Source organism: Mustelus asterias, chromosome 14, assembly GCF_964213995.1.
Source record: "Mustelus asterias chromosome 14, sMusAst1.hap1.1, whole genome shotgun sequence".
Classification (NCBI taxonomy): Eukaryota; Metazoa; Chordata; class Chondrichthyes; order Carcharhiniformes; family Triakidae; genus Mustelus; species Mustelus asterias.
This window is the reverse complement of record NC_135814.1, coordinates 88,432,650-88,459,765: the sequence shown is the minus strand read 5'-3', so window position 1 is coordinate 88,459,765 and position 27,116 is coordinate 88,432,650. Positions and strand designations below refer to the sequence as shown.

Here is a 27,116-nt window from a genome sequence, read left to right as displayed (position 1 = left end):
AGGACCCCAACCCACTTACTGACCCCTACTCTTACCGAAAGACTGCAGCCGGAGTGAGATTTAGCCAGAGTGAGGGTATCGGGAATTTGGAGCTGAGTGAGAATTCGGTGCTGAGGGGAAAGACGTGGTCATCTTCAGGAGGAGCAGAGGCGGACCTGCAAGGGCGATGACACAACCGGCAAGTAAGTGATTGGCTGGTGACTGACTTCTGGAGCGGAGCTGAGTGGGAACGAGCTGGAGAGCAACCTGAGAAGGTCAGGGATTCTGGGAAGGTCAGGGATTCTGGGAACGTCAGGGATTCTGATTCTGAGTGTTTCAACTGGGAGGGGAGACTGAAAAGTGACGTCACAGTAAGGCTGTGATTGGATTGGATAATAGGGAATCTGCTAAATTTGAATCTGTGTTAAATTACTGGTTATAAATTGTGTTCAGATTGAGAAAATAAGCAGAGATAAAAAAAGCAGTTAAATTTAAAAAAAACAAATTCAAAACTAATCAAATAAAATGAGGATGGAGGTTCAGGTGATATGTTGTTCCTGCGTGATGTGGGAGCTGCTGGACCTCACTGTGGTTCCCAGTGACCACGTCTGTAATAAACGTTGGTTGCTGGAGGAACTCCGGCTCAGAATTGTTGAGCTGGATTCTGAGTTTCGGACGCTGCGACACATCAGGGAGGGGGAAGAGATACCTGGACACTGTGTTCCAGGAGGCAGTCACACCCCTTAGACTAACTAACTTGAATTTGGTCAGTGGTCAGGGACAGAAGGGTATGGCTGCGAGTGAGGCAGGTAGAGGGATCCAGGAGGTAGGGTTACAGGAGCCTCAGCCCTTGTCCTTGTCCAACAGGTTCGAGATTCTTACTCCCTGTGTGGACGGGTACTGCAGGGAGGATTTGCCAACTGACCACAGCACGTGGTGCGGGGAGCCATTCAAGTGGGGGGAGAAAAAAGAAATGTAGTGGTAATTGGGGATAGTATAGTTAGGGGCATTGACACTGTTCTCTGTGACCAGGATTGAGAATCCCAAAGGTTGTGTTGCCTGCCTGGTGCTCAGGTTCAGGATATCTCATCTGGGCTGCAGAGGAACTTGGAGTGGGAGGGTAAAGATCCAGTTGTCATGGTCCGCGTAGGTACCAACAACATAGATAAAACAAGGGCAGAGGTTCTGCTAAGGGAGTTATGGACAGCTAGGAGCTAAATTAAAAGGCAGAACCAAAAAGGTAATAATCTCTGGATTACTACCTGGGCCACGAGCTAATTGGCACAATGTCAATAAGATTAAGCAGGTAAATGCATGGCTCAAAGTTTGGTGTGGGAGGAATGGGTTTGAATTCATGGGACATTGGCATCAGTACTGGGGAAGAAGGGACCTGTTCCGATGGGATTGTCTTCATTTGAATCGTGCTGGGACCAGAGTCCTGGCGAATCGCATAACTAGATAGGGCTTTAAAATGAATTGGGGGGATGGGGTGGGAGAGTGGGTGGAGGGTTCAGTTGTAGGGGAAATTAGAAAACCCAAATTGAAGGAGGAGGTCAGAGTGCAGGTTAGTGATGTGGCGGATGGTTATCAGACAACAAAAGAGAGGAACAGAATGGGTGAATGTCTTTATGCACCAAGGAATTATAAAAGAGTAGGGAAATTTACCAGTAGAACAAATTTAAAAGCTTCGTATCTAAATGCACGAAGCATTCGGAACAAAATTAATGAGTTAATGGCGCAACTAGAAACAGAAGAGTATGATTTGGTGGCGATTACTGAGACATGGTTACAAGGAGTCCAGGTCTGAGAATTGAATATCCAAGGGTACTCAGTATTTTGGAAAGATAGACTGAAAGGACCCAGTACCCAAAGGAAAAGGAGGTGGTGTAGCTTTGCTGGTGAAGGAAGGGGTCAGTGCTGTAATGAGAAATAACATAAGCACAGGAAATCAAGATGTGGAATCAGTCTGGGTAGAAATAAGAAATAGCAAAGTAAAGAAGTACTCGGTAGGAGCAATCTATAGGTCCCCAAGCAGTAGTTCTGCAGTGGGGCACAGTATAAACCAGGAAATACTGGGGGCTTGCAAGAAAGGTACGGCAATAATCATGGGTGATTTTAATATGCACATAAATTGGAAGAATCAAATTGGCAAGGGTAGCCTGGTGGCAGAGTTCATTGAATGTATTAGAGATTGTTTCTTGGAACAGTATGTTGTGGAACCAACCAGGGAGCAGGCTACTCTGGATTTGGTATTGTGTAATGAGGAGGAATTAATCGATGACCTCATAGTTAAGGATCCTCTCGGGAGTAGTGACCATAGTAGGATAGAATTCAAAATTCAGTTTGGGGGTGAGAAAGTGGAGTCCCACACTAGCGTTCTGGAATTAAACAAAGGAAATTACATAGGCATGGGGACAGATTTGGCCCGAGTAGAATGGGCAGGAAGGCTAAAATGTAGGACAGCGGATGAGCAGTGGCAGTTGTTTAAGGAGATACTCAATTCCTCACAACTAAAATATATCCCAGTGAGGAAGAAAGTTGGTTAGGAGGGGTAAAAAAAAACATCCATGGCTAAACAAGGCAGTCAAGGACAATATAAAGACAAAAACTAAGGTGTACCTTATTGCAAAGGCCAGTGGCAGGCTGGGAGATTGGGAAACTTTCAAACATAAACAAAGAGAGACTAAAAAAATAATAAAAAGAGCGAAGGTAAATTATGAAAGAAAACTAGTACAAAATATCAAGAAGGATAGCAAAAGCTTCTATAGGTATATGAAAGGGAAGAGAATCACTAGGGTGAATGTTGGTCCCTTAGAAGATGAAACCGGGGAGTTAATAGTGGGGAACACTGAAATGGCAGAAATGCTAAATCAATACTTTGCCTTAGTTTTCACGGTGGGGGACACTAGTGCCATTCCTATAGGAACGGGTAAGTCAGAGGTAATAGAAAGGGTAGAACTTAGAACAATCAACATCGATAAGGAAAAGGTACTCAGCAAACTATTGGGATTGAGGGCAGATAAGTCCCCCGGGTCTGATGGCCGACATCCTAGGGTATTAAAGGAAGTGGTGGCGGAGATAGTGGATCCATTGGTTATATTCCAAAATTCCCTGGACACAGGAAAGGTTCCAATGGATTGGAAAATTGTTTTTTTTTCTGGATGGCAGGAAATAACTAGTGGGGTGCCATAGGGTTTGGTCCTTGGGCCCCAGCTATTTACAATCTATATTAATGATTTGGATACAGGGATAGAAGGCTCTATAGCCAAATTTGCAGATGACACAAAAATAGGCGAGACAGTAAACTGCAATGAGGAAATAAGAACCTTACAAATGGATATAGATAGGTTAGGAGAGTGGGCCAAAATGTGGCAGATGGAGTTTAACATGGAGAAATGTGAGGTCGTGCATTTTGATCGGAAAAATGGGAAGGCGACTTATTATCTAAATGGGGAGAGACTTCGGAGTGCTCTGGTGCAGAGGGATCTGGGTGTCCTCGATCATGAGTCACAGAAAACTAGCATGCAGGTACAGGAGATAATAAAGAAAGCAAATGGAATGTTGGCATTTATAGCTGAAGGAAGAGAATATAAAGGTAAGGAAGTATTGTTGCAACTATACAAGGCATTGGTGAGACCGCACCTGGAGTATTGTGCACGGTTTTGGTCCCTGTATTTGAGGAAGGATGTAGTGGCATTGGAGGCAGTTCAGAGGAGGTTCACTAGATTGATTCCAGAGATGAGGAATTTAGAAGAATGAGGGGAGATCAAATTGAGGTATACAAGATGATAAAATGTATGGATAAAGTAGACGTGGAGCAAATGCTTCCCTCTTGTGGGGCATTCTAGGATGAGAGGTCATAGTCTTAGGATAAGGGATAGCAAATTTAAAACAGAGTTGAGGAGAAACTAACTTCTCCCAAAGGGTTGTGAATCTGTGGAATTTGCTACCCCAAAGCATGGTGGATGCTGAGACAGTGAGTAATTTTAAGGAGGAGTTAGACAGATTTTTAATTGGTAATGGGTTGAAGGGTTATGGGAACTAGGCAGGAAAATGGGGATGAGGAGCATATCAGTCATGATCGAATGGCGGAGTGGACCCGATGGGCCAATTCTGCTCCTATATCTTATGAACTTACGAAAAGAACAATAGGAAGTTGTAATTGGCTGCTGTTAGGGAAAATGGAAAGCAGCAAGCTGATTGCTTCTGGAACCTCCAGATCCCCAGGAACATTGGGGAACCTGGTCATGGTAAGGAACTACATTGAATAGGAGCTTTGGAAACCTTGTACGTATGAGGGGCTCGGTTTAGCTCAGTTGGCTGGACAGCTGGTTAGTGATGAAGAGCAACACCTACAGCATGGGTTCTGACTGAGTATATAAAATTATGAAGGACCTGGGTAGGGTGGATGGGAAGAAACCTTTCCCCCTAGTAGTGGAATCAATATCCAGGGAATATTATGGTGTCGTTATTCTTAAAGTTTGTCTCATATACACTATGAATTGGACTGTGACTGAACTTATTTCATTAGTCACGTGACTGCATCAAAATAAATAAAAGAAAATGCTGGAAGACACACAACAGGCCAGGCTATGGTGAGAATCCGGAACTCACTGCCTGAAAGGGTGGGAGAGGCAGGAACCCTCACAACATTTAAGGAGCATTTAGATGAGCACTTGAAATGACATAGCATACAAGGCTACGGATTAAGTGCTGGAAAATGGGACTAGAATAGATAGGTTCTTGATGGCTGGCGATGCAAATACAATAAGCCAAAGGGCCTCTTTCTGTGCTGTAAAATGCTATGACTCTATGCGTGTTCTTATCTCTTTGATACTTGGATTCCGATGCAGTCCCGAGTGAAACATTGGAATTAATTATGGAAAGCCAAACCAGCAGGACTGTCATCACCTGAGGGAGAGGAGATTCGTAGAAATGTGCCTTGCTAATGACAATCATGCCAGTGAAACTGGGAGGTGAAAGCTATTGTTGGATAGGACTCCTGAACTATCCAGTGTGAATAAAGAATAATAAATAGCGGGACTGTCTAACTTTTCCCCCATCTGGGCCACATATTATCTGAGCTAAGACTATTGACAATAGAGAAACACGTGGTCCATTTCTAGAAATACAATCTACCACTGAGACCACGGGTTCATGTAACTGTGTCACAAGCCATTGGCCACTGTCCAGTTTTTAGCAGTTTATATATTTTCCTACTGGCCAGTCTTATCCTGCCTGAGTAATGGCAACAATCCTCGCTCCAAGAAACACTTCAATCATAGAATCATAGAAACCCTACAGTGCAGAAGGAGGCCATTCGGCCCATCGAGTCTGCACCGACCACAATCCCACCCAGGCCCTACCCCCACATATTTACCCGCTAATCCCCTCCAACCTACACATCTCAGGACTCTCAGGGGCAATTTTTAACCTGGCCAATCAACCTAACCCGCACATCTTTGGACTGTGGGAGGAAACCGGAGCACCCAGAGGAAACCCACGCAGACACGAGGAGAATGTGCAAACTCCACACAGACAGTGACCCAAGCCGGGAATCGAACCCAGGTCCCTGGAGCTGTGAAGCAGCAGTGCTAACCACTGTGCTACCGTGCCGCCCCAAGTTCTAATTGCAGGAGTAAGAGAGCCTGGTGACCATGTTTTGCTTTAGTCGTTGTTGACATGAAAATGGAACATAGAACAGTACAGCACAGGAACCAGCCCTTTGGCCCACGATGTTGTACCAAACATGATGCCTGCCCTTCGTCCATATCCCTCTATTCCTTGCGTACTCATGTGTTTATCTAAAAGCCCCTTAAATGCCCCTATTGTATCTGCGCCCACCACCACCCCTGGCAGTGCACTCCAGACACCTACCACTCTCTGTGTAAAAAACTTGCCCCTCACATCTTTGAACTTTCCCCCTCTCACCTTAAGTGCATGCCCCCTAGTATTAGATGTTTCAACTCTGGGAAAAAGATTTTGACTGTCAACCCAAACTATGCCTCTCATAATTTTATACACTGCTATCGGGTCTCCCCTCAGCCTCTGCTGCTCCAGAGAAAACAACCCTAGTTTGTTCAGCCTCTCCTTATAGCTCATATCCTCTAATCCAGGCAGCATCCTGTTAAACCTCTTCTTCACCCTCTCCAAAGCCTCCACACCCTTCCTGTAATGTGACCAGAATTGAATGCAATGCCCTTAACTGCAGCCTAACCAAAGCTTTGTAAAGCTGCAACATGACATCCTGACTCTTGTACTCAATTCCCCGACCAATAAAGGCAAACATGCCATGCACCTTCTTTACCACCCTATCTACTTGTGTGGCCACTTTCAGAGAGCTATTGAATTGAATCCCAAGAACCCTCTGGACATTCCCTCTAGATGATTTTCACAATAACTTCATTGCAGTGTTAATGTAAGCCTACTTGTAAATAAATACAAGCCCACTGATAAATAAATTTTAAAAACATTCATGTTGTTCGGGGTCCTGTCATTAACTGTATAACATTTGATCTCCCAAAGTGCAGCACCCAACACTTGCCCGAAGAAACATGAAATCTTCAACCATGGACTTTTGAACGTGCATCAAGGTGCTGGGTTCAGTTCAAGGCCATAGTTTGAAAATAATTTTACAAGAATTGAACTGTGGTTGACAAAACTTCCATTCATTTCTATAAATGGAGGCATAATCCTCCTGATAAAAGCAAATTACTGCGGATGCTGGAATCTGAAACAAAAATCAGAAAATGCTGGAAAATCTCAGCAGGTCTGACAACATCTGTGGAAAGAGAACAGAGCTCCAATGAAGAGTCACCCAGACTCAAAGCGTTAGCTCAATTCTCTCTCCACAGGTGCTTGAAGACCTGCTGAGATTTTCCAGCATTTTCTATTTTTGTCACACCACCATCTTGATTTAGAATCATAGAATCCCTACAGTGCAGAAGGAGGCCATTTGGCCCATCGAGTCTGTACCAACTCTGCAACAGAACATCCTACTCAGGCCCTATCCCTATAACCCTACCCCGCTAATTGTCCTAACCCACGCATCCTGGGACACGAAGTGGCAAGTTAGCCTGGCCAATCAACCTAAGCTGCATGTCTTTGGAAGGTGTTTGTTATGGAAGATGTCACTACTGTAACTGACTGTAGCTAATTCACATAAAGACCAGTGTTGAAGCAAACAGCATGCAGCTGTGTGAACGCTGAAAGTTTAAACTTTACTTGCAAGCCAACAACGAGCGTTGCAGTGAATCTTCTACTTTTGAAGTAGAGATGACTATTTGGTTAATATGATTAGTCTTTAATCCATTATTAACTCTAAGGCTAAGCATCACAGGACAAAGGTCACTAGCTTGTCTTTTTGTGGTTTTTGATTAACAGTTATTTACTGGGCAATGTGCTCTTAGGAAAATAAATTCACCAGGTTAGTTCAAGCAAAATCACAAATGGAAGGGTTGAGTGTGGTGGAAATAACCTTTTGAGGTGTGTCTATTTCAATGCCAGGGGTATTGTGGGGAAGGCAGATGAGCTGAAGGCATGGATAGACACATGGAAATATGACATTATAGCCATTAGTGAAACTTGGCTACAGGAGGGGCAGGACTGGCAGCTCAATGTTCCAGGGTTCCAATGTTTCAGGCGGGATAGAGGCAGAGGGATAAAAGGTGGGGGGGTGGCATTGTTGGTCAGGGAAAATGTTACAGCGGTACTCAGGCAGGGTAGATTAGGGAGCTTGTCTACAGAGGCCCTGTGGGTGGAGCTGAGAAACAGTAACGGTATGACCACATTAATGGGGTTGTATTATAGACCACCCAATAGTCAGCGAGAACTGGAGGAGCAAATCAGCACAGAGATAGCTGACAACTGCAAGAAACACAAAGTTGTGATAGTAGGGGATTTTAATTTTTCACATATAGATTGGGACTCACATACTGTTAAAGGTTTAGACGGGGTAGAGTTTGTAAAATGTGTTCAGGAAAATTTTCTACATCAGTATATAGAGGTGCCAACTGGAGAGGATGCGATATTGGATTTCCTATTGGAAAATGAGTTGGGGCAGGTGATGGATGTGTGTGTGAGGGAACACTTTGGATCCAGTGATCATAATGCCATTAGTTTCAACCTGCTCATGGATAAGGATAGATCTAGTCCTCGGGTTGAAGTTCTGAACTGGAAAAAGGCCAAATTTGATGAAATGAGAAGGGATCTGGGAAGTGTGGATTGGCACAGGTTGTTCTCTGGTAAGGATGTAAATGGAAAATGGGAGGCCTTCAAAGGAGAAATTTTGAGAGTGCAGAGTTTGCATGTTCCTGTCAGGATTAAAGGCAAAGTAAATAGGAATAAGGAACCTTGGTTCTCGAGGGAGGTTGTAACACTGATTAAGAGGAAGAGAGAGTTGTATGAAATGGACAGGCAGCAAGGAACAGATCAGATGCTCGAGGAGTATAAAAAGTGCAAGAAGCTACTTAAGAGGGAAATCAGGAGGGCTAAAAGAAGACATGAGGTTGCTTTGGCAGACAGAGTGAAGGAAAATCCAAAGAGCTTCTATAGGTATGTTAGGAGCAAAAGGATAGTGAGGGATAAAATTGGTCCTCTTGAAGACCAGAGTGGTAGACTGTGTATGAAACCAAAAGAGATGGGGGAGATACTAAATGGTTTTTTTGCATCCGTATTTACTGAGGAAACGGGCATGGAGTCTACGGAAATAGGGCAAACAGGTAGGGAGGTCATGGAACCTTTACAGATTAAAGGGGAGGAGGTGCTCGCTGTCTTGAGGCAAATCAGAGTGGATAAATCCCCAGGACCGGACAGGGTATTCCCATGGACCTTGAGGGAAGCTAGTGTTGAACTTGCAGGGGCCCTGGCAAACATATTTAAATGTCAGTATTCACGGGGGTGGTGCCGGATGATTGGAGAGTAGCTCATGTTGTTCCGTTGTTTAAAAAAGGTTCCAAAAGAAATCCGGGAAATTATAGGCCAGTAAGTTTGATGTCGGTGGTGGGCAAGTTATTGGAAGGTGTGATAAGGGATAGGATCTACAAATATTTGGATAGACAGGGACTTATTAGGGAGAGTCAACATGGCTTTGTGTGTGGTAGGTCATGTTTGACCAATCTATTAGAGTTTTTCGAGGAGGTTACCAGGAAAGTGGATGAAGGGAAGGCGGTGGATGTTGTCTACCTGGATTTCAGCAAGGCCTTTGACAAGGTCCCTCATGGGAGGTTAGTTAGGAAGGTTCAGTCGCTGGGTATACATGGGGAGGTAGTAAATTGGATTAGACACTGGCTCAATGGAAGAAGCCAGAGAGTGGTTGTGGAGGATTGCTTCTCTGAGTGGAGGCCTGTGACTAGTGGTGTGCCGCAGGGATCGGTGTTGGGTCCATTGTTGTTTATCATCTATATCAATGATCTGGATGATAATGTGGTAAATTGGATCAGCAAGTTTGCTGATGATACAAAGATTGGAGGTGTAGTGGACAGTGAGGAAGGTTTTCAAAGCTTGCAGAGGGATTTGGACCAACTAGAAAAATGGGCTGAAAAATGGCAAATGGAATTTAACGCAGACAAGTGTGAGATATTGCACTTTGGAAGGACAAGCCAAAGTAAGAACGTACAGGGTAAATGGTAGGACTCTGAAGAGTGCAGTTGAACAGAGGAATGTGGGAATACAGGTACAGAATTCCCTAAAAGTGACGTCACAGGTGGATAGGGTCGTAAAGAGTGCCTTTGGTACATTGACCTTTATAAATCGGAGTATCGAGTATAAAAGTTGGAGTGTTGTGGTAAGGTTATATAAGGCATTGGTGAGGCCGAATTTGGAGTATTGTGTACAGTTTTGGTCACCTAGTTACAGGAAGGATGTAAATAAGGTTGAAAGAGTGCAGAAAAGGTTCACAAAGATGTTGCCGGGACTTGAGAAGCTGAGTTACAGAGAGGGATTGAATAGGTTGGGACTTTACTCCCTGGAGCGTAGAAGATTGAGGGGAGATTTGATAGAGGTGTATAAGATTTTGATGGGTATAGATAAGAGTGAATGCAAGCAGGCTTTTTCCACTGAGGCTAGGGGAGAAAAAAACCAGAGGGCATGGGTTAAGGGTGAAAGGAGAAAAGTTGAAAGGGAATATTAGGGGGGGCTTCTTCACGCAGAGAGTGGTGGGAGTGTGGAATGAGCTGCCGGATAAAGTGGTAAATGCGGGGTCACTTTTAACATTTAAGAAAAACTTGGACGGGTTCATGGATGAGAGGGGTGTGGAGGGATATGGTCCAAGTGCAGGTCAGTGGGACTAGGCAAAAAATGGTTCGGCACAAACAAGAAGGGCCAAAAGGCCTGTTTCTGAGCTGTAATACCCTCTGGTTCTATGGTTCTATGGTCACTCAGCCTTTCATTTGCAGCTGGTTCCTTGGGGAAGAATAGACTGCCGGACGGGGGTTATTTGGCAGATGTAAATGACAGCATTTTGCACCTTCAGTGTAGTAAAATGCTCCAAGGTGTTTCACTGAAGTGTAGTGTTCTCCTAAACAATCTGGAACACAACAACATAGGGGGATATTAGGACAGATGATGAAATGAGTTAGTGAGGTAGGTTTTAAGGAATTCAGACAGGTAGAGGGATAGGGTGGTTTGGGGAGGGAATTTCTTGGACAAAGCGCCCCCACTCCCCTCCCCCGAAATTGAGCTAAAGAGATGTACAAGAGGCAAGAATTGGGCAAGTGCAGAGACCTCACAGGGATGTAGGACTGGAGGAGGTTAGACAGACAGAGAGGAGCAAGTCCATAGAGGGATTTGGAAACAAGGGTTGAGAATTTTAAAATCAACTTGTTGTTGGGCTGCGAATTAATGGAAGTCAACAAGCAGAGTGGTGAATGGCATTTGCTCAGCAAAGCTTAGAACTGTTTACATTGCACAGTTAGGGAGACCGACTGTAATGATGCACCTTCACCAGACTTCACTTGTAAATGTAAAAAGGATTTATTAAGAAGAAAGCAACAGTTTTGTTTCTACAGCTGGCTCTTACCTCAGAGGACTCCACCCCCTGGGGTGATTACCTACTCTCAGTCCCAATTGGTCCCCCAAGCCAGGTGACCCTTACTCTGTTGTGTTGTCCTTAAAGGGACACTCACCACAAATCACCAGACAGACATGAGCTGACAAGTAACATTCACACCACACAAATGCCAAGCAATGACCATCACCAATAAGAGACACTCTAACCACCATCCCTTGACATTCAATAGTGTTACCACCATTGAATCCCCCATTGTCAACACCCTTGGGGTTACCATTGACCAGAAACTCAACAGGACTCGCCACATAAACACAGTGGCTACAAGAGCAGGTCAGAGGCTAGGAATACTGTGGCAAGTAACTCACCTCCTGACTCATGGAGAGGATGCAGAATATTCTGCATAGGGAAGGGAGTGATCCAGAAGTTGTGGTACATGTCTGTAGCAATGACATAGAAGGGGCAGGTACATTCAAACTGATACCTGTGGATCACTCCAAATGCCACATGACAGCAAGAATGGAAATAGGAGAGCAGGCAGGAGGATCAATGTGTGGCTTCAGGCATGGTGCAAGAGGGAGGCCTTCAACCCTTTGGAACAGTGAGACCAATTTGTTTTATTCATTCATGGGACAAGGGCATCGCTGACTGGCCAGCATTTATTGCCCATCCCTAGTTGCCCTTGAGAAGGTGGTGGTGAGCTGCCTTCTTGAATCGCTGCAGTCCATGTTCTGTGGGTTGACCCACAATGCTGTTAGGGAGGGAATTCCAGGATTTTGACCCAGCGACTGCGAAGGAACGGCGATATATTTCCAAGTTAGGATGGTGAGTGGCTTGGAGGGGAAATTGTGGGTGGTGGTGTTCCCATGTATCTGCTGCCCTTGTCCTTCTAGATGGAATGGGTTGGCAAGTGCTGTCTAAAGATCTTTGGTAAATTGCTGCAGTGCATCTTGTAGATAGTACACATACTGCTACTGAGCGTCAGTGGTGGAGGGATTGAATGTTTGTAGATGTGGTGCCAATCAAGGGGGCTGCTTTGTCCTGAATGGTGTCAAGCTTCTTGAGTGTTGTTGGAGCTGCACCCAACCAGGCAAGTGGGAGTATTCCAACATACTCCTGACTTGTGCCTTGTAGATGATAGATAGGCTCTGGGGAGCCTATGAGATGAGTCAGGAGGTGTGTTACTCGCTACAGTATTCCTAGCCTCTGACCTGCTCTTGTAGCCACTGTGTTTATGTGGTGAGTCCAGTTGAGTTTCTGGTCAATGGTAACCCCAAGGGTGTTGACAATGGGGGATTCAGTGATGGTAACACTATTGAATGTCAAGGGATGGTGGTTAGAGTGTCTCTTATAGGTGATGCTCATTGCTTGGCATTTGTGTGGTGTGAATGTTACTTGTCAGCCCAAGCCTGGATATTGTCCAGATCCTGTTGCATTTGAACATGGACTGCTTCAGTATCTGAGGAGTTGCGAATGGTGCTGAACATTGTGCAATCATCAGCGAACATCCCCACTTCTGACCTTAATTTAGAGGCAGGAGGTACCTAATTGCTCCTCAACAGCACTGAGACCAATGTTCTCAAGGGGAGGTTCATTAGTATGTATGGGGAGAGAAACTAAGTTGGCAGGGAGGTGGGCACCAGTATAAAGCTATAGAAAAGAGGAATAAAGTGCAGAAGAGTGAGAGTGTTGGATAGGACTAGACAAGAAAGAAGTACCATATTATATATGAGCAGACTAAGATGAGCTACAAGGAATACAAAGCCAAGTTTAGAATACCTATGTGTAAGGTGTTCTAAACTTGGCTTTGTATTCCTTGTAGCTCATCTTAGTCTGCTCATATATAATATGGTACTTCTTTCTTGTCTAGTCCTAGTATAGTGAATATGGTTGGTGAGCCACAAGCTCAAATAGCCAAGTGGAGATATCTTGTAGAGTCAACAATGGGACCATAACTTAAAATAGTGAGGTCTAGGCACCTATTTTCATGGATAAAGTGTTTAGAAAAGAGAAGGAAGGGAAAAAAGGGTAGGGATACTAAATCTGCCAGGAAATCTATAGAGTATCATATTGGACAATGTTAATGACCTAAATACCATTTGGAATAATATGACAGTAAAGGGGAAAGAGGGTGAGGGCTTTCTGAAATAAACTCTGGAGAATTTTCTTGATGAATATCTTCATGGTCCAGATGGGGCGGCACGGTAGCACAGTGGTTAGCACTGCTGCTTCACAGCTCCAGGGACCTGGGTTCGATTCCCGACTTGGGTCACTGTCTGTGTGGAGTTTGCACATTCTCCTCGTGTCTGCGTGGGTTTTCTCCGGGTGCTCCGGTTTCCTCCCACAGTCCAAAGATGTGCGGGTTAGGTTGATTGGCCATGCTAAAAATTGCCCCTTAGAGTCCTGAGGTGCGTAGGTTAGAGGGATTAGTGGATAAATATGTAGGGATATGGGGGTAGGGCCTGGGTGGGATTGTGGTCGGTGCAGACTCGATGGGCCGAATGGCCTCCTTCTGCACTATAGGGTGTATTTGATTTCTATAGGAAGGAGGCATTCGTTGCTGGGTCTGGTGCTGGGGTATGAGGTGGGCCAAGTGGATCATGTGTCTGTGGAGGAACATGTGGCTAAGAATGAGCAGCATAAGGATTAGAATAATAATGGAAAGTATAAAGGAAGAATGTAAAGTAGAGCTTCTAAATTGGAAGATAGCTAACTTAAATGAGATGATGTCTGACACGTGCAGAATGAATTTCCCAAGTTAGGTCACCAAAAAATCTCCCCAAGTCTTTGTTTCTTTAAAGATGAGGCTACACCTTTAAAGGGTTGGTGCCTTCCATTCTGATTTATCAGGTGGTGATGTCAGGAAGCTGTCCTTTTAGTAACTGATTGATAGACTGTGAAAAGTCCAGTGAGGTTGTAGTCTGGCCACGGACACGTTAAAGGTAAGGGTTGTAATAATGGATAGCTATGAGTACAATGTTTTGGGACTAACTTTGCTCTGAGGAGATTTTATTACAATCTGCTTATTTGCAGGGAGTGACAGTTCCTCGGGAAATCATGGCCCGCCTTGTGGAATGTGTGCCAAACTTTTCCAATGGGCAAAGTAAAGAGGTGAGGTTGTCAATGGACTTGTATTGGTGGCTGGATAGCAATTTACAAGATATCATGCCAAGACTAGAAGCATAGGAATGAACTGAAGATTAAGGTTAAGGTGTTAAGTATAGAATATGAAACGGAGATCTCAATTTCAACTCCCCATGGCGGCACAGTGGTTAGCACTGCTGCCTCACAGCGCCAGGGACCCGGGTTCAATTCCTGCCTCAAACTCTGTGTGGAGTTTGCACATTCTCCCCATGTCTGCGTGGGTTTCCACTGAGTGCTCTGGTTTCCTCCCACAGTCCAAAGATGTGTGGATTAGGTGGATTGGCCATGCTAAAAATTGCCCCTTAGTGTCAGGGGGATTCATTAAATATGTGGGATTACGGGGATAGGCCTGGGTGGGATTGTTGTCAGCGCAGCCTCGATGGGCTGAATGGCCTCCTTCTGCATTGTTGGAATTCTATGATTCTATGGAAGTTGGGTTGGTTTCCCAGGTCAGGGGAAAAGTAAAATGGTTGGAATTCCCTCTCTGTTTTGCTATTTAGTGACTCACATGTTCTGATGTCCCCTGTATTGGAGTACCATAATATAGAAATCACTGAAGGTGACCATTCAGTCCATCACCTCTATGCCAGCTCTTTTGAAGAACACTCCAGTTAGTCCTACTCCTCTGTTCCTTTCCCACATCACTGCAATATATTTTCTCCTAAGTGTTTTCATCCAGTTTCCTTTTGCAGGCTAATTATGAATCCGATTCTCCAGCCCAGATCAGGCAGTGTATTCCAAAATGTAATGAAAGAATTAAGGTGATGAGTAAAATAAATTTGTTTCTTTTACTCATCACCTTAAATCTGAGCCCTTTCAAATTATTACCCTTCACATTTTACCTCCACCAAATCTCCTCTTATCCTTCTCTGTTCTCAAGGGACTTTGACGGTGGGTCTTGAGAAAGGGAATTTCCCGTCAGAAGCTCAAACTTCCCGGGCAATTCCCATGGAGGTCCATACTTCCAGACATCCGCAGGGTCATGATGTGAATCTTGGGTCCGACAATGCAGTTTATCCTGATTCCCAACACACTACCAAATTCTTCAAACTCACCCCCATGGCAACAGTTAATCTGTCCGCAGTGTCATTGGTCCCAGCTCTGCTCAGGTGCAAACAAAGTACCTTTCATTTGTTTTTGGAGAACGTGGGTGATTTATTTAAGTTTGCGGACCTTTTAAATATTTGTGTGGCCACGCCCACATGGTAACTTAAAGGGACTGACTTGAGCACAGCCTGTTCAGGGACTTCATGTTGCCGTGCAGCTTTGTGGCTGTGAATCTTACAGGGAACAATGGTTTGCAACCTGTTCAACTGGACTATATACCTCCTCCACACAACTAAGCCCCAACGTCCCAGGAATTCAATTCCTCTCTCCTGCATGAGTCTAGACACAAGTTTATCTATTGTATATTCTTACTAGTGCAAGTGAATATTTTGCTAAAATCCACTGTACTATTGCAACAGTAAGAAGTTTCTCAACATCAGGTTAAAGTCCAACAGGTTTATTTGGAATCATGAGCTTTTGGAGCGCTGCTCCTTCATTAGGTGAGTCTGATGAAGGAGCAGTGCTTTGAAAGCTCATGATTTCCAATAAACCTGTTGGACTTTAACCTGGTGTTATGAGACTTCTTACCATTGCGTACCCCAGTCCAATGGCAGCATCTCCACATCATTACTATTGCAATGACGTTTGACTGAAGGCCGCTGCACTTGCCTCTGGTCACTAATGTGCGAAGTACAATACGACAATGTTTCTCACCACCCCGCTGTTCACGCTGGATGCCTGGTTCAGCGGCAGTACTTCCAGATCTGGGCCTCTTGGTGCCATTTTGGCTAAGCCAGGCACCCTCCCCAGTCTTATGAAAATGTAGGCCAGAATCTGCAATGTGATAGTGTAGGATTTATTATAGGAGAGGGTATGTGTGGTAGAGATTTGGACACATTGGTGTTATGGAAATGGGAGATCAGTAAAGGAGTCTAGAAGGAATATAAAAGATGGATGATGATTTAACAGCTGGAGAGTCTGAGTTTGAGCTGTAAATGGACAGTGTTGCGTATTATCCCAGGCCAGTGGATGGATGTTGCTGAGGAACGGCGTGGGAATGAGAGAAACAAGGATAAATCCTTGGGTGGGATGTCCTTCAGAAATAACAATTGGGAAAGAAAAGCCATTGATGGAGAAGTAGTGACTGTGACCAGACAGTAAAAGGGTGGAACCACACAACAGCAATCCCATGGAGATGAGCGATGGAGGTTAAGCAAATGATGATGTGGTCCGCCATATGTAAGGCTGTAAAGGGCTTAGGAATAGACCAGAAAGAATTAACACTCCCCAGGGACAGCAGTTGCTGGTGATATGAGCTGAATCAAGATTTGACCGAGGAGATTTGAACAGTGAATCTCAGCTCACAAATGAAGAATAACCACTTGGCAGAACATCAGGATACAAATAACACCCTCAAAATTGAATGTCTGCAATGAACCGATAGTATGGACAACATGGTGGCACAGTGGTTAGCACTGCTACCTCACAGTGCCAGGGACCTTGGTTCAATTCCCGGTCTGTGTGGAGTTTGCACATTCTCCCCATGTCTGTGTGGGTTTCCTCTGGGTGCTCCAGTTTCCTCCCACAGTCCAAAGATGTGCAGGTTAGGTGGATTGGCCATGGTAAATTTCCCCTTAGCGTCAGGGGGACTAGCTAGGCTAAATGCATGGGGTTATGGGGATAGGGCCTGGGTGGGATTATGATTGGTGCAGACTCGATGGGCCGAATGGCCTCCTTCTGCACCTTAGAATTCTATGATCTTCAGGAACACAGGTTAGAGGAAGAAAATTGTGTCAAGAAAATTAACTCTGTCTCAATGCTGTAGCTGCCTTGAGAGAGGTTGATGGAACAGTGTAGAGACAGCTTTCCTGTATATCTAATATGTGATGTATCTGCCCTGAGAGTGTCTGATAGACAATGACATAGGATTTAAGAGCCGGTGTAGCCTATTCAGTTTATTGAGCCTGCTGCACCATTCAATAAGATCATGGCTGATGTGATAGTGGTCTCAACTCCACTTTCCTGCCTGACCCCTAGTTTATCAAAAATCTGTCTAATTCGGCCTTGAATAAATTCAATGACCCAGCCTCCACTGCTCCCTGTGGAAGAGAATTCCACAGACACACAACCCTCTGGGAGAAAAATATTCCTCATCTCTGTGTTTAAAGAATTCCTCTTTACATCTTTTTCTTTTACTGTGTCCCACCACAAGAGGAAACACTCTCCCTGTATCCATCTGATCAAAGTCGCCTCGGGATCCTATGTTTCAACAAGATCACCTCTCATTCTTCATTGGGCAATGGCCCAACCTGTTCAGTCTTTCTTCATAAAATAAGCCCTTAATCCCAGGAATGAGTTGTTAAAGTTTAAACTTTTTAATGTTTATTTATTAGTGTCACAAGTAGGCTACATTAACACCGCAATTAAGTTACTGTGAAAATCCCCAAGTCACCACACTCCAGCACCTGTTCGGGTACACTGAGAGAGAATTTAGCATGGCCAATGCACCCAACTAGCACGTCTTTCGGACTGTGGGAGGAAACACATGCAGACACAGGGAGAATGTGCAGACAGTGACCCTTGCCGGGGATCGAACCTGGGTTCCTGGTGCTGAGACAGCAGTGCTAACCATTGTGAGTGAACTTTCTTTGAACTGCTTCCAATACAATGATATCCTTTTTCCCGAGACTAACACTGTACACCGATCCCTCTGTACTATTGACTTTTGCGATCTCTCTCTATTCCTCCTGCTAAAGTGAAGGACAAAGTGATGGGGGCAGTCCTCAGGAACTTTACACTGTAACCTGTGCTGTACCTCCCCTTGGAATATTTGGCGGGGTTGCTGGACTCTAACTAGCCCACGCTCTATCTCAGAACTGCGGATGGAGCCAATAGTGATGCCTGAAATCGCTAACATGAGTATCCATTAGTGTAATGTGCACAAAGTTTAGCAAAGGAGGTTTAAGAGGACATGGTACAGATTGCAAGCGCACACTCTGGGGGAGGGAGGGGGAAGGAATGTTAAATAATAATGGACACACAGGAATCCTGAGGAAGCTGGGATTATAAATCAGAGATGTGTATGCCTCACTGATTGTGGGTTAATAATTACCGGTGGCAAAGACTCTGGGAGAAGGTGCAGTTATAAATCAGAGTGTAAGCATTGATCTGAATGGTCTGAAAGTTCATCTATAACTGTTCCTCATGCAGTAAACAGATTGAGAGCCGTATTCAGTGAAAATGAAAGAATCTCTTTGACCAGGCTATCTGAGTGTGGTGGCACTGATGTGTGAATCTCAGTCTGATAGATAAACACTGCTTGCTTTCTCTCTCGGACTTTGTTGTGCAGCTTGTTTACTGAGCTGATGGAAATGTTAGCCTGCGCTCCCCCCCACCCCCCCAGCCGACCTTACACCCACCAGCTGCAGCCTCAGGAATGAATGGCCACCCTGCTGCTATACCACACTGCAGGCTGGAAAAACCACTTTAACAGACACTTCTGTTCCTCATACCAAATCTTACATTCATGGTTTTCTTGTCAAATTTGTGTTAATTGAAATGAAGGATGTTGATACTGGGGAATAGAATACATTACATTTCAATGTAGCCAGTTTATCCTTGGGCAAGAGACTAGGCTGGGGTTGCCAGGTTAGTGATAAAATTGCAGCCATTTGAAGACCTGAACTGTATTAACATAGATCAGGGCTGACTCCTGACTGAAACCTGTGTCAATGACAAGCAATAATGAGTTAAAGTGATTAAATCATGAGGCCAGGTTGCATAGACCATAGAATCCCTACAGTGCAGAAAGAGGCCATTCGGCCTGTCAAATCTGCACCAACCACAATCCCACCCAGACCCTATCTCCATAACCCTACTTATTTACGCTACTAACCCCCTGACACTAAGGGTCAATTTAGCATGGCCAATCCACCTAACCCGCACATCTTTGGAGTGTGGGAAGAAACCAGAGCACTGATTTAAGCTAGTCTTGAGTGTAGAAGGTTAAGGTGTAATCTAGCTGAGGAGTTCAGGATGATTAAAGATTTTGATAGAGATTTTGGAGAGAAATATTGTCCTCTGCTGTGAGAGCCAGTGACATAGGCCCAGATGTTCGCTGAGTTGGGCCCAACTTGGAAGCCCTTTTAAAAAAAGGCAGACAGGGCCTGACCCCGGGATTCCCACCTCCATTCCCAATTCCAGCAATTTCCACAAGTGCGGGATAAGGATGTGGGTAACTAGCCCATATGCAGCTTTGAAACACAACAAAAGAACTGTTTACAGTTTCACAAGTTAGATTATGATAAGTTAGCTGTGTATTGTAAGTTAGATGTGTTTCTCCTGCAGTGATTTGCTAAAAGGCTCTCTCCTGCAAAGGTAAATTGAGCTTTGTCTGGTTTTGATGTGGGAGGTGAATCAGTGTTTGTTTGCATTGACAATGGGTTGAGGTGATTTAATATGTTTCGAATGGTTTTTATGAATGGGTATTTTAGCGTGCTCGAGTAACAGCTTTGATAGATTTTTAGGAGTCCTGCCCACCAAGAGCCAATCACAGGTCGGCAGATCTATTGAGTGGCAGCACCACAGCTGAAACCCCGTGAGTTACAGGAACATGGCTGGATTGCAGAGGGTGGGTAGGGAGTGACCTTTATACACCTCACCCTCAACCCCACCTTACTCCATCAGGCACTGAGTGCTTTTGAACAAGGGAGCACTCCTTGAAGCCCCCAAGCAGTGCCACACACAAGGGTTTGCTCGTTGAGCTGTGTGCATGGTGAGACCAGACCTGGCACGGGGTTAGTTTTTATGTTATTTTGACAGGGTTAATACAGGTGGCAGCAGGAAGAGGCCTTTAAGTGGAGGCTAATTTTCAATTGGCAGCAGGCTGGGAAGACCACCCATGGGTTTAGAACATAGAACATGGAAAAACTACAGCACAAACAGGCCCTTCGGCCCACAAGCTGCGCCGGTCGTGTCCCTACCTACCTAGGCTTATAAATAGACTTACCTATAACCCTCAATCCTATTAAGTCACATGTACTCATCCAGAAGTCTCTTAAAAAACCATATCGAGTTTGCCTTAATCGGTGTGGAGGCAGGAAGATGGCAGGGGAGTGCACAGGACTCTCCTGGATTTTCTCAGGAACATAAGCCTAGATTGTATCCGGGTCATCTTGTGTTTGAAAGTTCCACATTGTTTTTGCACTATTTTACCTGTAAAGGGTTCCCCTTGTGGCTCTGGGTAAATGGGTTTCATGGATTCTACCCGGCAGGTTATTGATGCCATTGCCGATGCCATTTCACGGACTGATGGCTGCTCACTATTGGACGTGGATCCTGGTCCCTCCACCAATCGGACTGTCTACACATTTGTTGGTTGTCCAGAGGCTGCTGTGGAAGGAGCATTGAACGCTGCACAGGTGGCCTCTCAACTCATTGACATGACCACACACCGAGGTGAGCTGGTAGCTGGCTTGTTGTGGGGACATTAGACAGATTTTGCGATCTGCTTTATTGGTACATTGATGCTAAAGTAAATGGGAAATTCTGTTTTGTGGCCTTCAGCACTCTGTGCAATCTGTAGCTGTGTTTACAATTTGGTACCCGGTCCAAGGGCTTCCTCCTTTCTCCCAACTATGTCCCTCTGCACATCTGTTTCATTGATCTGTGGGTCTAATTGTGTGCGCGCGCCTGATTGTGTGTGCATGGGCCTGCCTGCGTGTGTGTGCATGATCCTGCCTGCATGTGTGTGCATGGGCCTGCCTGCGTGTGCGTGCGTGTGCCTGCCTGCGTGTGCGTGCGTGTGCCTGCCTGCGTGTGCGTGTGTGTGCATGGTCCTGCCTGCGTGTGTGTGCATGGGCCTGCCTGCGTGTGTGTGCATGGGCCTGCCTGCGTGTGCGTGTGTGTGCCTGCCTGCGTGTGCGTGCGTGTGCCTGCCTGCGTGTGCGTGCGTGTGCATGGTCCTGCCTGCGTGTGTGTGCGTGTGCCTGCCTGCGTGTGCGTGCGTGTGCCTGCCTGCGTGTGCGTGCGTGTGCCTGCCTGCGTGTGCGTGCGTGTGCCTGCCTGCGTGTGCGTGTGCCTGCCTGCGTGTGCGTGCGTGTGCATGGTCCTGCCTGCGTGTGTGTGCGTGTGCCTGCCTGCGTGTGCGTGCGTGTGCCTGCCTGCGTGTGCCTGCCTGCGTGTGCGTGCGTGTGCCTGCCTGCGTGTGCGTGTGTGTGCCTGCCTGCGTGTGCGTGCGTGTGCCTGCCTGCGAAAGGGGTAAACGCTGGCCCACACAAATAGCTCTGCTTCTTTTGGAGAACCAAATAAACACAATCAACAGATTGAGGGTTAAATACAGGGCAGCCCCTTAAAGAGATACTGCATCAAAGTAAACAGATTCTCAAAGTAAACTTCAAACATCAAAACAAAGTTTTGATAAAAGGGGGCTGAGAAATCACCCCAGTCTGTGCAGTGTCCAGCGGGTATGGAAGATCTCGATCAGGCTGGTGGACACTGCGCGCTCCCTTTCCAGGGACAGCCAGCAGCGAACAAGACTTGAATCATAGAATCCTATAGTGCAGAAGGGGGCCATTGGGCCCATCAAGCCTGCACCGACAGCAATCTCACCTAGGCCCTATCCCCGTAAGCCCACAAATTTACCTTGCTACTCCCTCTGACACGAAGGGCCTGTGTGTGTGCACGTGTGCCTGCCTGCGTGTGCACGCCTGCCTGCGTGTATGCGCCTGCCTGCGTGTGTGCGCATGTGCCTGCCTGCGTGTGCACGCCTGCCTGTGTGTGTGCGCGTGTGCCTGCCTGCATGTGCGTGCGTGTGCCTGCCTGCGTGTGCGCGCGTGTGCGCGCGTGTGCCTGCCTGCGTGTGCGCACGTGTGCCTGCCTGCGTGTGCGCGCGTATGCGCGCGTGTGCCTGCCTGCGTGTGCGCACGTGTGCCTGCCTGCGTGTGCGCGCGTGTGCGCGCGTGTGCGCGCGTGTGCGCGCCTGCGTGTGCGCACGTGTGCCTGCCTGCGTGTGCGCGCGTGTGCCTGCCTGCGTGTGCCTGCCTGCGTGTGCGCGCGCCTGCCTGCCCGTGCACGCACCTGTGTATGTCTGTGTGCACCTGTGTTTGTGTGTGTGCGCGCATGCACCTGTGTACGTCTGTGTGTGTGTGCATGTGTGTCTGTGTATCAGTGGAGGATTTACATTTTGTGTTAGGGGCCCCACACTCACTTTAATTTTGGCTCTCCCCCAACACACACCCTCACCCCACAGAACACAGAGGTGCAAGCCACAAAAGTACACGAATTGCTTGCTGCTTAGCCTGCGTTAGTGCTTTCTAACTTGTAAAGAACACACCTGTGTGAATAATTGCTGAATTGAAATCCAAGCTGACCTGTTGTCAGAATGATGGTAAAGATAGTCAATATTGTGATGTGAATCTTGAAGCGAGCAAACATGGAACTTACTAATGAGCAGTAAGATGGAAAGGTCAGCCACTGCCATCGATGTGTGGCCAGGTCAGTGCCGGGTAGAATGAGCACCCTAAATTTGCAATGATTTCCAAAACCGCTGTTTCCAGACACTCAGAAATGTTGGATTGGACAAAACAGAGAAATCGCACTTCAACTTCACCATCGCTGGTCACACATCTCAAAATTAATGTGAATTGGTCCACATGACTCACATCTGGTGTTGAATCAACTCTTGTGGAATAGTATTTAGCATCTTTAACTTCATTCGTGAATTGGTTTCTGAGCCGCTCTGCCACTATAGTGATGAAGTCATCGTAGGTTCTGTGCATTAAAATGTTGGTCTTCCTTGAGCCACAATACCGAGAGCTTTTTAAATGCTTCAAAAAATTCAAATTTCAGAAGCTTGTCTAATTCATGGAGGTGTTCAAGGCAGGATACAGGTGGTTAAAAGCGTGTGGAAGATGGGTTAAAGGCAGGTTCAGCTTCCTGTTCAACATTGTCAGGAACCCCTTTTGCAATTATTAGCATCTCATTTGTGCTCATTAAAATGCCACCTCGCTGGAATGAAGTTCCCCACCAATCAGAAATTAGAGCATTTATTTTTAGGACTGTATATAAATGGTGTGCACCTGGTAAGCTTCACCCTTTCCATGGTTTTGAGGGGGGTAGATGCTGCTTTGACCTTCTTGGGGGCCACTCATATCAGATGCCAAGTGGACAAGCAGGCAAGGGGCAGAAAGGTGGAGTGGAGATGGGACACTGGAGAAAAGGGAAGGTGGGAAGGCTGCCTGGGTGAGGAACAGACTCTCCAGGGAGCAAGGCAGGGAGCGAATGCTAGGGTGCACCTCTGCCTGTGGGGAATGCTCAGTGGGGAGGAGACGGGGGGGGGGGGGGGTGGGGGTAACTGTCGACGGGACTGGAAGATCCCGCTAGCAGGAAGGGCGGAAAAGTTTAACCCAGAAGCAGGATAGTTGGATGTGCCTCTCCTTAATTGGGAATGTTTGGGCTAATTGTCCTGCTTTGGACCTTTGTATTCAATGTGTTATTTGCTCTTTTACAATTGACACAGTTTTGGAAGATTAAGAAGTTTGTGTTTCTTAGATATGAATTTTGTCATTTTTGATGTCAGGTGAACATCCCAGAATCGGTGCTTTGGATGTTTGTCCCTTCATCCCGGTCCGTAATGTCAGCATGGAGGATTGTGTACAGTGTGCCAATGAGTTTGGGAGACGGCTTGCAGAGAAACTGCAAGTGCCTGGTGAGTACATTTGAGAAAAGCAAACAAATTGTAAGGGGAAAGGTTAGGCCCCAAAGGGGTAAACGCTGGCCTACACAAATAGCTCTGCTTCTTTTGGAGAACCAAATAAACAAAATCAACAGATTGAGGGTTAAATACAGGGCAGCCCCTTAAAGAGATACTGCATCAAAGTAAACAGATTCTCAAAGTAAACTTCAAACATCAAAACAAAGTGTGATAAAAGGGGGCTGAGAAATCACCCCAGTCTGTGCAGTGTCCAGCGGGTATGGAAGATCTCGATCAGGCTGGTGGACACTGCGCGCTCCCTTTCCAGGGACAGCCAGCAGCGAACAAGACTTGAATCATAGAATCCTATAGTGCAGAAGGGGGCCATTGGGCCCATCAAGCCTGCACCGACAGCAAGCTCACCGACAGCATCTATCCCCGTAAGCCCACAAATTTACCTTGCTACTCCCTCTGACACGAAGGGGCAATTAACCTAACCCGCACATCTTTGGACTGTGGGAGGAAACCGGAGCACTCGGAGGAAACCCACGCAGACACGGGGAGAACGTGCAAACTCCACACAGAGTAACCCAAGCCGGGAATCGAACCAGGGTCCCTGGCACTGTGAGGCAGCAGTGCTTGCCGCTGTGCTGCCCTTGAAGGGCAAGACTTGTCAGTGTGTTTAGCCCCTGCCCCTCTCAAGGCCAATGCCTCACCCTCTCCAAAAGAATTTCCAAGTGCTCATGAATAAACCTGATTGTCGCTGCCAGGGCGTGTGGAAAACACAGCCATTTTCCCGCTGGCGGTAGCATTGTTTCTTTTCCTGGAGAATGGTGCCCATTATTTCCTCGCCTTTGTATCAAACCCCCTAGCGATTAAACCAATGATCCTTTAGCTAATTTGATTGTTTTTTATACCTGTCAACTATGCAATGGACACCCAGATCTCTTTGTTTCGACACAGCTCCGAGTCTCTCGATGCTGACAAAGCATTCTACTTTGTCTTTCATGGTTCCAAAGTGGATGACATCTCTCCTCCTCGCACTGAGATCCATCTACCAGTTTTGTCCTTCATTTTTGTTTTCATGTCACTTTGCACCATCCTGTTTTTATCTACAAAACTTACTGGGCAGGATTTTCCAGCCACGCTCGCCCCAAGATCGGAAAATCCCACCCGAGGTCAACGGACCTTTGTATGGTCCGTGTCCCGCCCGCTACGATTCCCATGGTTGGCGGTAAGGCAGGACCAGAAAATTCCGCCCACAAAAGAGTGGTCTAGTTTGGACTAGGGAGCGTCGCGGGCTAATTGTTCTTTGTTTCTCATTTCAAGGCTTCATTCTATGATCATCTTGCTGGTGCCAGTACAGAGCGAGACTGCGGATAGTTGGGAACCTGTCTCGGGGGCAGGGAATTCAGATGGTGTTCATAAAGCAGAAGTGGAAATGACTAGGGTTGGGAAGCATTTTCTGTTCATGGCCAGTGTGATCTCCTGGACTCGTTTTGATCGCCTCAGGGGGTCGGAGAGGAATTTCCCAGATTTTTTTTTCCCCATATTGGCCCTGGGGTTTTCACTCTGGGTTTTCGCCTCTCCCTGGAGATCACATGGTCTGGAATGGGGGGGTGGGGGTGAGTTAATAGGTTGTGATGAACAAAGCATCGTAGCTGTGAGGGACAGCTCGGTGGATAGGATATTAGGATGTAGATAGGCTGGAAAATTGGGCGGGGATTCAGGATTCAATCCTGGACCGGGGAGCGGCGCGGGCTTGGAGGGCCGAAGGGCTTGTTCCTGTGCTGTATTGTTCTTTGTTCTTTGTTCTTTGTTCACTGTCTCTCCTAAGTTAGTGTCAACTACAAACTTGGATAAGCATCTCTCTATTCATCCGTTATTATTATATATGGTAAAAAGCTAAGGCCCAGAACAGATCTCTCAGGAACACCATGTGTCACATTTCTCCAGGTGTGTGTGTGTTTGTGCGTGTGCGTGCGCTGTCTAGTTGTGTTTACTCATGTTCTGCCCAGTTGGCCATGTATATGGGCTGTGCGTTTGCCTGTATGCTGACACATAGGCCCCGATATTAACAGGGAACCAGGGAGTGTGTCGGGAGCTCGCTTGCAGGTAGAGTATCCACAAGGCCAGGGACACGGGAATGCCCTGCTGATCATAAGAGTAAAGTCCCATTTGAATAGTTTTGGATATGACTCCTGTCCAACAGTCTACCTGGCTGGGAGCAGTAAGGAGGTCGCTGCTGTGTGTCAGTGGGAAGGTCCCTGGTGATTGTAGGGAGGTTGAGGGCTCTGGGTCACAATCAGAGTGGTGGATGTTGAGGGAAAGCTGCAAGAAGCTGTCATCAGGCCTGCGGGAGGCTCATGTTTCCTTGTGCAGTCTGAGGGAGCAGCCCTAAAAAAAACTCAAGCTCACTGTCTCTATAGGTTTGCCCACGCCAACTTGTTCTAATTCCACTGTTACTCTTCCTGCAGTGTATTTATATGCAGAAGCAGCTCGCGATGAGCGCCGCAGAACATTGCCCAGCATTCGAACTGGTGAATATGAAGGTCTACAGGAGAAGGTACAGAAAAGAGGAACGATTAAAGGCCACCGTTATTCTGAAAACTGATCAACCTCACTCCATCCGCCTGGACATTTCGGGGATTTATTACCTTTTGGCTCAGTGCAGTCTAGAATCTGAAATGTTTCCGACCATCTCACTCTGATCTTGCCCTCAGCTTGACATAGTCAGTAACACTCTTCCCAAGATGAGACTTTAAACTGAGGTCAAAACGCCTGTTCTGGCGGCTTGGGTTGAGATTAAAAATACCACCATTCAGAGAGGGTGCTAGCCATTCTCAAATATTTGAGACTCTTGAGGATTGGGTAAATGGAAGTCTGATACTATCTTTGAGATTGCTACAAACTCTTGAACCAGGGGCACAGACCCAGGCCTTGGAGAGGGAAGATGATAGTTGCGATTTGATGATTTTACGGAGAGGAAGGAGGTTGATAATTGGGTTGATAATTGGGTTGATAATTGGGTGAAGGAGACCAAACAAGGAGATAGTGTAGGAGAATAAAGGTGGGACATGTATGGGGAGGATTGGGTAGTTATTTGAGGATTTTGAGAGCTATTAGGTTTTGGGACCAGACAGATGGATTGCACTGTCTTTTCCAGCCCACTTCAGCCAGCGATAACAAAAGGTATCTCATCTCCTTGCTGTTTATATCGAGAAACAGTGCAGTAGCTGCACTTTAGAG

At 46.3% G+C, this 27,116-nt stretch overlaps 1 protein-coding gene across 2 annotated transcripts in view; it reads left to right on the top strand.

The window, feature by feature from the left end:
• The first annotated feature begins 7,384 nt into the window (after positions 1-7,384).
• ftcd (formimidoyltransferase cyclodeaminase) overlaps positions 7,385-27,116 on the top strand; it is a 46,609-nt gene continuing 26,877 nt past the window's right edge. Inside the window, exons 1-5 of one of the 2 annotated variants that reach the window (XM_078229253.1) lie at positions 7,385-7,405; positions 14,018-14,095; positions 20,449-20,632; positions 23,754-23,882; positions 26,345-26,433. In XM_078229253.1, the coding sequence (XP_078085379.1) occupies positions 14,042-14,095; positions 20,449-20,632; positions 23,754-23,882; positions 26,345-26,433 (456 nt within the window). In that variant the 5' untranslated portion in view covers positions 7,385-7,405; positions 14,018-14,041. Of the gene's footprint in view, positions 7,406-13,869; positions 13,927-14,017; positions 14,096-20,448; positions 20,633-23,753; positions 23,883-26,344; positions 26,434-27,116 lie in introns of those variants that run through there. The other variant, XM_078229252.1, reaches the window with a different exon arrangement.